Here is a 12,422-nt window from a genome sequence, read left to right on the forward strand (position 1 = left end):
CACTGTTTCAACTAGAGTATTTATGAGGGCAGGGGTCAAATCTAGCACATTTTACTAGTGACTACATTAAAGAAAAATATAAATCCACTGCAAAACAGTGTTTTTTAAAATCTAAATCAGTCCAAAACTTCATATAAACTTTAATGTTGCAAGAGAATCCAACCCATTTGTGAAAATTAGTTGTACAACTAAGTTCTACCCAAGAAAATGACTAAGCTGAAGTTGAGATAAAACATTTGCCAAAGGAAAGGATAGATAACACAAAAATCTATCATAGGAATCTAAGATCATGTGATACTTCTTTAATAATAGTTCTGGTTTCATAGGCCTTTATTATGCCAATTTGTATCAGAGTTTAATGACAGAAAAGGTTGCAATTTCTCAATTGGTGACACATTTCTTTTAAGAGTTTTTTAATGTAAGTCTATTTTTAAAAAGTATACAAACCACTAGATAAAAATGAAGGCAACAGAAAAATTCAACTTTTTACAACCAAAATGTCAGCACAACCTTAAAAATAATTTAGAAAAGGGTGTTGTAAAAGACATGTCATAGCTCTGCACTGTATTAGCTAAGGTTATGTGAATTAATTCGAAATCTTTCTAAAGATAAAAAATCATTTTCAGTGTATATGTAAATTAAGCATTTTATCACATGGGTATGTATTTTCAACACTGTTTTGAAAATGGGCCACTTAAAGAGACAACTATTTTTATTCTCAAAATTGCATTCAACTGTATTTTTTTAAATTAACTTTTTATTTTTTAATTAAAGGGGTGATAATTTTTTATTGGGGTGACAATGGTTAGTAAAGTTACATAGGTTTCAGGTGTACAATTCTGTAATACATCATCTATCAACTGTACATTAAGATTGAATACACATGAAATGTGCTCTAAATGCATGAAAATCACAGTTCATAGTAGAAAAGGATTTGGGGTGGATTAAGGACAATCGGATAAAATTCACATTGTGATTATTTTGCACACGATGGAGACAATTCACACTTCCAAAACCTCAAGACTTTCCTCCTTAAAGAACCAAAAATAAACTCAAAGACGCCTTGCCCACTCATCTCCACCCCTCAACTAACTTTTCACCTAAAGCTGAAAGTTATGGCCAGCAAAAGACTTTGATAGCAATGCAAGTTTGTAAACTATACTTCCATCTCTTTTTCTTGAACCCAAAGTAAAGTTTTCTTTTATGTTTCAGTAGTGCTTCTCCTGTCAGTGAGCCTTCATTTTGTTGGGCAATGGCAGTTTGGGAAATGTCTATTCTACTGTACCAACGTACAGCACGACATGGGTTTTGCAAAGAACGCTCCTTCACGAATGGTGATACTCGATTGGTAAATTGCAGATCCAGGCAACTGAGACCTTGAAAAACAAAAGGCTCCATTTTCCGAGTCCCTGGTTGAGTGTTTCATTGGGTCAGTGAATTGTCCTTCCACATGTGATGGTTCATAAAATTGAAACCTACCGTTTGAGTGCTCAACTCTAGGGTGAAGTGTTTTGCCAGGGGAGTGAAAGCTGGAGCTTAAAAGTAATGGCCATCAGAACTATCCCAAACAAGAAAAGAACCATCTGGCACATTTACTAGGTTCCCTTCTGCCTCCCAGCATGGGATTGGTCCCTAGTACCACCGTTATTTCGCCAGATTTTTCAGCTCCTCTGTAAGGTTTGTCACAACCCCGAGACCACGACTTTCCATTGAGTCATAAACTCTTGTAACCCCAGGAGCAGAGTCAGGACCAAAATTGAAATGATAGCACATCCTTTCAGCCACATGGACATCTGTGCTGGTGTTCCTGTGGATTTAATTATTCTGTTCTGGTAGTGGCAATGGCAAGCATGGGAGGGACCTCATCGTGACTGGCTCTTGGGCTCGGTACTGCGATGCCTGTGGTGCCAATGAACGAGCCATTGACTGATGCACAAAGATTTCTGTTCTACCCGACTACGGTTTGGGGAGAGAGTTCTCTCCCACTTGAGAAGGAGCTGCAGAAACTCGCATGGGAGAAGCTGTACAGACAGCAGCAGGCAATGCTTCCCAAGGATACATGCCCTGACCTGGGGCCCAACGCTTTGACTCTCGCCTCCTCCATTTTGATACTTGTCTCCTCAGTTTGTAGATCAAGAGGCGACGGGTAGGACGCCTGCGAAGACTGCGACGGAAGTGGACCTGATTGGGCCCTGGGAGGTCCCATCTGTAGGGACTATTGGCGCCCGGAGAGGAAAGCGTGTCCCTGGGCGGCGTGGCTCCCAGAGGGTGTGCCCCCCTTGCCTGGCTGCTTTTGTTTTGCAGAAAGCGCCTTTGAAATAACCCGTTAGGCTTTTACTCTTTGATCTATTATTGTGCCTTTTTCATCCTCACTGCTGATGTCGCAGCTGGTCACATCTTTCTCAGAGCAGCCACCGAATAAGGAGTGCTGTTTCCCAAACTCACCCGCTAGGCTAGTGATGCTGGTTGTACTCCCATGAAATCCCTTTATTCTTTACTTTTATTCCGGCTCAAAGATTTCTGGGAGGTTTGAAGACCCATTTTCTTCCTTATGCCAGTTACCCAGTCCAGGGGGCTCAATCTCTCTCTGGAATGTTATCCCAAACATCTGGAGAGCCTGCGCTGCTACACGCACGTATTTTCCCAGCTTCATTTAACCTTCGGAGCCATTTTTCCAGCGGCGGCGGTATCGGCGGCGACAGCGGCCAGAGCGTGTTCCCGGCTCACTCGCTCAACCAGCGCGCCGCGACTGCTGCCAAATGTGTGCTATTTTAAGCGCTAAATCTGCGGTAATTTGTTACCAGTAACAGAAAACGAATACACCACTATGGGTGTTATTAGAGTGCCAAGGTTTGGGATTGTAAATAATAATGAAATAATTATTTCAGACGATTCTGCATTTAGAATTGCTGCAGTACAAGAGAGACCCCCCCCCCCCAAGGAAGCTTCCCCCTACCCCCGCCCAGAAGTCAGCGTTAACGAGAACACACAAAAGTGTCTCCTTGAGTGCCCAGGCCAGGCACAGACATGTAAATGTTACTTAACTGGCCAAATAAGGTGTGTTTTTATCCGATGAGTAAGTCCTTCAAACTAAGCCCTCCTATTAAATTGCTATTCCTGGAAGGTACCTGGAGGGGCTTATTGAGACTCCAACAGGGGCTTTTCCTTATTAAACCACTGTGAGCTCCACCATCCAGCTTTCCACAGCAGCAAAACCTAGCTGTCCTCCGATTCTTCTCTCAGGATAAGGGCCACAAGGTTAAACTACAGCATAGTTGGGCCAAATAGCCTGCCTCACTGGGAACATGACCTGGCATCTTACAACAAAAATAGTTTTACTTAATTAGCTCGATCCCACTAATCAGTAAGGCCTAAACATCTGCTAGTGGAATCCGAGAAGTTCATTCTAAAAATTGAAAAGCTGAGTTTATTCAGCACAGATGGGGGCACTTGTGTGTGTGTGGGGGGACGGTTTCACCAGTTACATCTAATTAAGCGGTAGGTGCCCAATTTCCAGGAGAGCTTGTGCAGTGGATGTGGTGGAAGAAACTATCGATATTATGAGTTTTCTGTGTTCATATCCACAATTAACAATTTGTGAACTGTCTCAAAGAAATTGACACACAAGTTAAGGACTTGTTTTTTTGTTCGTTTTTAATGTAGTAAAATGGCTAGGTAACAGAAACGTTTTGGAGAAATTCATTGACCTGCTTTCTTAGATCAGGGGCTTTTTGAAATAAAAAGGCCCTGAGAGATTCAACTTATTGCCTCCATTGGTTTATAGTAATTTCTTGCTGATGTGGCAAGCTACAAAAAAACTTTCTAGCACAAGAGATGAGGTATATATTAATACCAACGTTACAATGTATCTGCACAGTGGACTAGAAACTGCAGGTGCATTTTAAGAGCTGATTTGTCCAAGAAAGGGGAGGCAATTCAGACTGTAGAGGTGTGGTTTATGTAGACGATGGGCAAGTGATTCATTTGTCATTGTGGCCTTAGACTAAGTTAAATCACCGATTGTCACGATGTGCAAAGCTATTTGATGGGAATGAAGTCATAACTTAGAAAAAAAGTCATAGATTTTGACAAATAATCACCTTCAACATTTATGGCTGCCTTTGAAGTGCAAATTTTCAACATATCCGTGAATTAGGAAGCGTTTGCCCCAATGCTATGGACAGAAGTATCTTAACAGCAAAACGGTTTTGAAGTTTCGGACTACATGTCCCAAATATGAAATGTTTGGGTTCATTTGGCATTGTGAAAGGACCAGTCTTTTCGTCGAAGTGCTTAAATCAATGGCTGGAGTCAGAACTAAAACGTTGAAATTGGAACCTTCTCCCCCACCGTTTCGAACAGTTCAGTCTTTGAAATGTAACCATTTAAAATACATTTGCTCAGAACTGACCCATCAGCCTTGTAACTATGGGTTTTTGTACGGATGAAGTTGATTCAACTTTTGTAGCCGCCTTTGGCATTTATGTTAATATCTACATTCTTGGCTAGGTGATAGACACTACCACTTTAGCAAAAATGTGTCGGTCACGTGTGTGGCTTTCTTTTTAACCTTCCGCTTCACAGTTAAGAAACTTGGACGCTCCTGCTCCAGACAGTGCCCTGACCGCGAGCCGGGTTGACAGGGTTGCTCGCATGCGCTCTGGGCACAATCGTGTTTGTCGCAATGGGTTCTGCGCGGAAGGTTACCCAAGAGCCAGAGACTTTGATTATAGTCATTTTGTTGGTGGCGCTGGTTACCTCGCTCCTTCCGCGCTGGTACTCGCTTGTAACAGAAAGTAGTTCCGGCCCGTGTTGTTTCGGCGGAGGAGCCGTCGCCGCCATTTCAAGACCGTGAGAGGTAGCTGGCCAACCAGAGCTCTTAAGGTTCGAAGCCTGTACCCGCTGCCGCCACTCGAGCCTGCCAAAGTGCTGGTACAGCTGCTGCCCTCTCATTACTACCTCTAGAAACAGTCTTGCCAGTAGTGGCGGCAGCGAGACCCAATCACCCCCTTCTCGCCCATCCTCAAGAAGCTCCAGATGGCGTCTTCCGTGGGCAACGTGGCCGATAGCACAGGTACCGCTGTCCGTTCTACCTCGGCAGACGCCCCATTGGGGTCTCGCGCCGTCCTCTACCTCTCATCACTCCCTCCCTTCCCTCAAGCCATCCCCATGACATCAATGGCATCGCTGAGCCTCCCGCTGCCCACCGGCATCTGATCGGGTTTTCCGCTGTCGCCCACTCCTCAAACATTTCCTCTTCTTCGCTTGCTTTTTGCTTCCTTTCTTGCTTTTGAATTTCACAAATGTCCTAGCTTTCCACTCTCTCGGGACGCTTCTGTCACATGTGCGCTCTTACAATGTCTGGGAACGGACTGCGTTGGAATCCCTGCCCTTCCACTTTCCTTCCTTGGCTCCCCTAATTCAGCTCAGCCCCCACTCCTCATCCCCTCCCCTCCAGCCCTTTCTCCATGGCCCGATTCGGTCCTCCTGTGGCCTTCGGGGCGGGGGTGCCGTTCCGATGTAATCAGAGCCTTACTTTGCATCACCCAAGGATAAGCAAAAGCACCCCGGTAACCGCGACTGGAGGGTCTACTGAGCAGCACCCCGCTGGGCAGCGCCCGCCTGCTGTTCCTTCGGCTTAGGATTTAGATGGGAAATTTCCAGCATTTCCGTTTGCCATCGCCCAGTCCCCCCCGCTGCCCCCAGCCTGGGTTTCCCACCGGCCCTCAGTCCCCTCCCGCGGGGAACCACACCCTTTCCTCGCGACGTTGCCAGCCTGCGGTCCACTTCCTACCCTTGGGCAGAAACCACCCTGGTGCCGGTGCCTTGGCGTGGACCACGCTGCCGGCCGGATTCTCGCTTTGTGTTACTTTCTCCCTGTATTCCTCCGCCGCCGCCTCTGGGTCCTCCATCCCCATTCTTGAGCTCAGTTACCTCTTTATTCACAGGGCATGCATTTTTTTAAGTTTTCATTCCTGCTTGAAGAGTTTGTAAAGCAACTGGAGTGTGGCTGCACAAGTGCAAGGCGGTTGCCCTTTAGACAATCCAGTCGAGAGCATTTGGTACTAAAAATAAGAAAACAACCAAATTCATAGGAGTGCCCTTCAGCTGCCTTTGCCTATTGAGGCTATCGGGGCGGGGCGAGGGATTGGGCTGCAGTTCTAAGGTTTCTCAGCAGGTTTTTGTTGTTGTTTCTCACTTGAGATCTGTCAAGGGTTTTATTTATTGTTTTCGGACATTGTGCAGTAAGTCGTATCTTATCCTTGATTGTGGGATGAATAATCAGCGTTCCCCTCCCTCCCAGGCATTTTTGAAGATTTCAGATTTCTGCTAGCTTGCCCTTTTCTGAATGTTATTTTGAGGAAGTTGTCATTTCAAAGGTGAAAATACATAAGACGCTTTGACAAGCAGTGTGCTAAAATGAGTTAGGAACTTCTAGAGAGTTGTCTCATGTAATTTTGAGTTTCCATTAGAGATAGATACAATGTCTCCCAGATTTGCATGCAAGTCTTTCTGCTCTTCTGTTGTGGTCAGTTGTGTATTCTGTTCAGGAAATTTACTTCACTTTTCTGAGTACACGGGTCACTTGCCAGCTCTAATGATTGTGGAGCTCGGCTTAAATTTGAGCTGGCCACTATGACCTTGCTGGCATTTAAGTAATTTGTACACTTTCCCATTCCATCCATCTGATTACATTCTCAGTAATGTATCCTCGTTTAAGTTCAAGTATTACAGTTGAGACTTAGGCAGTTTGTTGTGTCCCAGGGGAGGGGGGGGGCTTTAGCTGTGCCCTTTATCTGAATGAAGTCACTCAAGACACAGCACTTTATCCAATGGTTTCATATTTTAGCGTTTTCCCATTCTTTGTAAAAATCATTGCAGTTGTAGGTAACTGCTTGGTTTTATATTGGGTTGTTTGCAATGTCTTTGTCAGTCCTTTAGTCAGTGTGAGCTCTTTGCAAAATGCTAGAGTTAAACCAGCGTGGGTGGGATTTAGCTCATTCGGTCTCACTGTGAGTTTGGGGTACTAGGGGAGCAGTATAATCTTGTGTCTTTATTTAAAATGTTTGATGACCCCTTTATATTGGCTCTTGACAGATGAATTCATCTTGTTTATCATCTGTTTTAAAAATAGCACCTTGACTTGTAGTTTTTTCTTCCCTTATGCTTATTACTGGTGTCCTTAGTTAAAACCAATTAAGTTGTGAAATACACAAAAACATCAAGGTAATTTTAAGAGTTAAAACACATCTGGCTTCCCCACACAAGAGATGGATTATTACCAGTAGTACCCCGCCCTCCACAAATCCAACCTAAACCATGAGACAAAGTATTACATTTCCCAGTAGGTTATTCTGACATTATCAAACCTTTGTGATGTGCAAATGACATGTTTTATATTTTGTTTTTATGTTAACTATAAAGGAATAATGTTTAGTGACTCTTTAGGATCTCTGATTTATAATTTACAAATACAAAGTTTTTCTGGTCGTAAAATGTAATCTCATTTGGAAACATTTTTATTTAGTCTGGGAAAGAAAGTTAATGGGTGAACTCTAAAAATGCCAGCTCTGCACCTGAGGTTAATTTAGGGGTATAAATAATGCGCAGAACACTCTAGTGCTTTACATAGTTTCAAGCATTTTCATCTTTAAGTTTAATAGACCATGTTTTTGCATTTTTTTGTTTGCATTTCTAACTTTTTGTTTTCCCCCCTCCTTCCCTCAAATGTTTTGATGATTCTCCAGAACCAACGAAACGTATGCTTTCCTTCCAAGGGTTAGCTGAGTTGGCACATCGGGAATATCAGGCAGGAGATTTTGAGGCAGCTGAGAGACACTGCATGCAGCTGTGGAGACAAGAGCCAGACAATACTGGTGTGCTTTTATTACTTTCATCTATCCACTTCCAGTGTCGAAGGCTGGACAGGTAGGAGACGTGGGTGCCTCTGCTGGTTGCTGCCTCTGGGTGCTGAGCTTGAAAAGTGATCCTTAAATATTTGAACTGGAAATTTTCCCAGCACTGGGTTTCAACTGAGCCACCAACGCGCATCTGCTCTCGTGTCCACTTGTGACATGCCCAGCTGCCAGTTTTTCTCCCTCCTTTTGTGTTGGTGGTTATATTATCAGTATGACTAGCGACCTGGTCTAGGTTTTTCCACCTATTTCTGCTGCTTTCTTAACTCTATTCACGTAATAAATATTAGTATACATCTGAGCATCCAGTCTCACTTTTGTAAGATGGGTCATCTTATGCGGCGGAATACTCAGAAATCATGGCTTATATGCTGTGGTAGGAGGCACCCTTATGGTTCAGGTCGCAAAGGCCATCAGTCATTAAGTCGTTTAGCTAATGAAGGGAAGAATCTTCTTAGCTTTCTAATAAATTGTCATTCTGGTTTATTTACATATTTAAAGATGGGTGCAATTAAGTCTTAACAGATGGAAAATGAGACTCACACAAGTAGCATTTTCAATCTTGGTTTCCAGTGCAGCAGTTTGGGAAGAAGACTCTAGAAAGAATTTTATCTCATAAAGAAAAAGGGTGTTCCAATTTGAAATCTGGAGTACTTCCACTTCTGAAAAACTTTGATTTCCAAATTTTTTCCAACATGCTAGTTAAAAGATGATGTTATTGTTACATAATTAGCAATAGCATAGGGTCTTCAGAAACTGTTTGAGTTGCATATGGGCCATACCTTCTTTCTCTAACATGCACACCCATCCATCAACACTTTTCGCCTTTTCCAGATCTGCTCACTTTAGCACTCTGGCAATTAAACAGAACCCTCTTCTGGCAGAAGCCTATTCGAATTTGGGGAATGTGTACAAGGAAAGAGGACAGTTGCAGGAAGCAATTGAACATTACCGGCATGCATTGCGTCTCAAACCTGATTTCATCGATGGTTATATTAACCTGGCAGCTGCGTTGGTAGCAGCAGGTGACATGGAAGGAGCAGTACAAGCTTACGTCTCTGCTCTTCAGTACAATCCTGTGAGTATAGTTTTAATGGTTATTTTGTTCTCTTCACAAAAGCCCGGAAATAATCATAGTTTGATATTTCAGGCACTAAAATAGGTTTTTGCATGGGACAAAGTCAAGAGATTAGACGTGTTTGCCTACTTAAAATGGTGAAATTGCTTTGACCAGGTCTGCGTCATGTTTTTGAAAATGTGTTTTATCTAGCAACTTATGTTAGAAAGCACGAACATTATCCTTATTGCAAGAAACTATGTCTTTTCTTATAAGGCCTGTAAAAGTACAGAACACACGACATTGTTTCTTTGGGCTGGTTTCATTATACTTGGGTAAATTCTGATAGGTGTTTGCAATAGTTAGTTGATTTTCAAGGAATAGTGGATAAAGGGCCTTAATCTTATAATATAGAATAATTAAAACAAGATGCCAATATATGGATCAGTGACAGGAAAACTAGACTTCAAAATTCATTCCTCAATATCCTGCTCTCATTTTTTTCAACATAATTAGAAGTGGTAGAGTTGAAGTGATAATATATGCGGCAGGCTTTTGATTAGTTCTTAAAAACAGCTAAATTGCAGGTGTTTTCTGGGGAACAGGTGAGGCCCAGCTGGCAGACATTAAGTTCTGTGTTAGGGTCTCTGAGAGATACACAAAAAGAATAAAACTTGCCCTCAGAAGTTTTGATGTAGTTAGGGAAAGAAGATAGATATAAACTTAAGACGGAAGTGGTAAAGAGGGATGGAAGGAATCTAGAAAAAAATTAAGAATACATTTCCAAGCTACACTGTCAACATTTAGTTTTGCAACAACCCTGGAAGTGGTTAATGATGAACTATTATAACTACCATTTATTGGATGTTTACTTTGTGTTCAGCCGCTGTGCCAGTTGCTTCCGACATCAGACGTTGCTCTTAATGCTCACAATGGTTGTTCAAAATATGTGTTGTTATTTTCAGTTTTACCAATTTAAAAAAAACAGCCTCAGGGGTTATGTAATTTTCTTGGGATCACACAGCCAGTAGTGGTGTTGGGGATATCAAAACCTGAGCGTGAATATCTTGAAAGCAAACATTGAGGAGAGAAGACAAAATAAGCAGGGGATGATGATGTGCCCAGAGGGTACCCACCCCTCAAGGCAGCCCTTGAGCTGTGTGAAACCCATTAATCATACCCTGCTCTGCCTTAATCTCTATTCTACAGGTTAGGGAATTGAAGCTTCGTTTAGTAGTTTGCACAAAGATCTGAATTCACTTTTTATCATGACATCTATTACCGGTTACTTTTTCAGTTAATTCGGAGAGTTTAAAATTAATTTTTTTATTCATTGCATTTTGTGTGGATACAGTGAAGTCTCCCAGCTACCCTTCTTGGAGGTAGCTAAGGAAACCAATTTCTTATGTATTCTTTCAGAGATACTCACTGCATATCGATGTAAATTCGAGTGCGTTTTTGTGATTTTTATTGTACTATCCAGTAAGTTACCCACAAAAAGTTTCAGAGACCCCTGTTGCGTGTGCTGCCACTGGGACATGCTCGGATCCTGTTCTTGCAAGGCCCAGGGCTCACTTGTGCATGTACCTAGTTGTCATAGTAAGTTCTTTCCCTTTACTAATCAGGGTTGGTTTCACCCTTCACTTGTCCATTGAGAGTAAGCTCACGTGTGCCATCTTCCAGAGCTGTGGCCCTAAACATCTTGAACTCCAATCCCCTTGGCTCAGGTTTCCAGTTACCTACATGTGTAGCAGAGCTGTTGTTGCCACTCACAGTAGACCAAACCGTAGGGGTATGATGAGAAGGGAAACCTGAAGTGGGAGACAGAACCATGCTTTTCAGTGTCTGACCTGTTAACAGGAAGCTTCTCATTCTGCCCTACCAAAGACGGAGGATACGTGTTTCCCCGGAAACAAGACCTAGCCGGACCATCAGCTCTAATGCGTCGTTTGGAGCAAAAATTCATATAAGACCCAGTCTTATTGTACTTTACTGTACTATACTATCAAATAATAATTATAAATAATATAATATAATACCGGGTCTTATAGTAATTTTTGCTCCAAAAGATGCATTAGAGCTGATGGTCCGGCTAGGTCTTATTTCCGGGGAAACATGGTAGTGCTAAAATAAGTCACAGGACTGCCCGCCTTTCCCAGTAAGATGAAAAGGGGATTGTGTACACTGCCTTGATTTCACCTAAACATGTCATAGTCATCACGTTTTATTTCAGGATATCCGGTCTTAACTAGATTTCTTAGCGTCCAAAGCCTTTGTCAGTGCAGTACTGACAGAATCTTGAGTCTGTTCCTAAATTGTGCTCTTGTTGGCAGTACATTGTTGGCCCAAATCACAGATGTAGTTGACTTTCTCTGAGAAATATTGAAAGAAACTCAAGTATTTCGGTTTTGCAGCATGTTAAGGTAGTGTTCTTGGTAACATGTTTCAGCAGTGTTTATCTTTTTAGGTGAATGATGTGGCAATTTAGAAGTTGTTCTCTGACTTCATTGTAGAAATGACTTTTAAGACACATAGAGCTAGTCCATATTTTTACATTCTGGATTGTCTTTTGTCATGTTGGATGATTTCATAATGTCACTAGAATTTTAGTCCATCATATTTGAAGTTGCTATTGTAGCTGGTAACCTTCACATGATAGCTCACTAGAGTTGCCCGTACCCGCCTCTCCCTTTTATGAATTCTCTCTACAGTTGTCCTTGTCACTGGCTGTAGTCCTGAATTCTCTGAGGACCTGTTTCTGAGTCTATGGGTTATTCATAAAGTTACTGTCCCAGCCATCCTGACCAGTAACTTGTTACTGTCACAAGCCTCACGTATACAGCTACACTGTAGAAAACCACTTATTTCTATTCCTTTCAGCTCTGCTGTTTAAGTTTGCTGTGCAGATGTCACATTTAAATATTTGAGTGCTTACTGTGTGTACAGGGCTTTGTTAGGAACTGGGGAGACGAGTTGGGGAAAAGTTGTGGGTTATGAGACAGGTACCTGACCCATGAAGGATAAAAGATGTAAGCTCCTCGCATGATTATGGTTAGAGAATACGAATCAGAAGACTTTCTTGAGTGGGTGCTTAGAACCTAAGCGTTCTGTAGGAAGGTCAATAGCAAGTAGACTTTCTTGGCTGAAGTGGTGAGTCAAGTAGTAACAAGAAGTGAAGGTAAGGGAGAGTCAATTGGGAGATTTAGAAAGAATAGAGGCTGAGGAGTTTGAATTTAATTTGAGAGGTAGTTGAGAACTGTAGGTTTTCATCAACCTGATTTTACTTCATGAGTATGTGTGTGTACAGATGGGGGGGATGGGGGGCCCCTAGGAGGAAGTACAGGAAGTAGATGCTGTCTAAGGAGGGGTGGTTATACAGGAGGTTCTTACTCATTTTCATCTCCTTTATTCATACTATTTTTCCTTGTTGACAATGCCCTCCTCCTTTG

At 42.4% G+C, this 12,422-nt stretch overlaps 1 protein-coding gene and 1 pseudogene across 2 annotated transcripts in view; one reads left to right on the forward strand and one right to left on the reverse strand.

Annotated features, from left to right (window-relative positions):
* Positions 1 to 469: 469 nt before the first annotated feature.
* On the reverse strand, positions 470 to 4,953 carry LOC109455957 (suppressor of cytokine signaling 6; annotated as a pseudogene).
* OGT (O-linked N-acetylglucosamine (GlcNAc) transferase) overlaps positions 4,810 to 12,422 on the forward strand; it is a 40,028-nt gene continuing 32,415 nt past the window's right edge. The window contains exons 1-3 of one of the 2 annotated variants that reach the window (XM_019747969.2): positions 4,810 to 5,074; positions 7,779 to 7,929; positions 8,751 to 8,994. In XM_019747969.2, coding sequence (XP_019603528.1) covers positions 5,038 to 5,074; positions 7,779 to 7,929; positions 8,751 to 8,994 — 432 coding nt within the window. In that variant the 5' untranslated portion in view covers positions 4,810 to 5,037. Of the gene's footprint in view, positions 5,075 to 7,748; positions 7,930 to 8,750; positions 8,995 to 12,422 lie in introns of both variants that reach the window. The other variant, XM_019747968.2, reaches the window with a different exon arrangement.

The sequence above is a fragment of the Rhinolophus sinicus genome, chromosome X, assembly GCF_036562045.2.
Source record: "Rhinolophus sinicus isolate RSC01 chromosome X, ASM3656204v1, whole genome shotgun sequence".
NCBI classification, from domain to species: domain Eukaryota; kingdom Metazoa; phylum Chordata; class Mammalia; order Chiroptera; family Rhinolophidae; genus Rhinolophus; species Rhinolophus sinicus.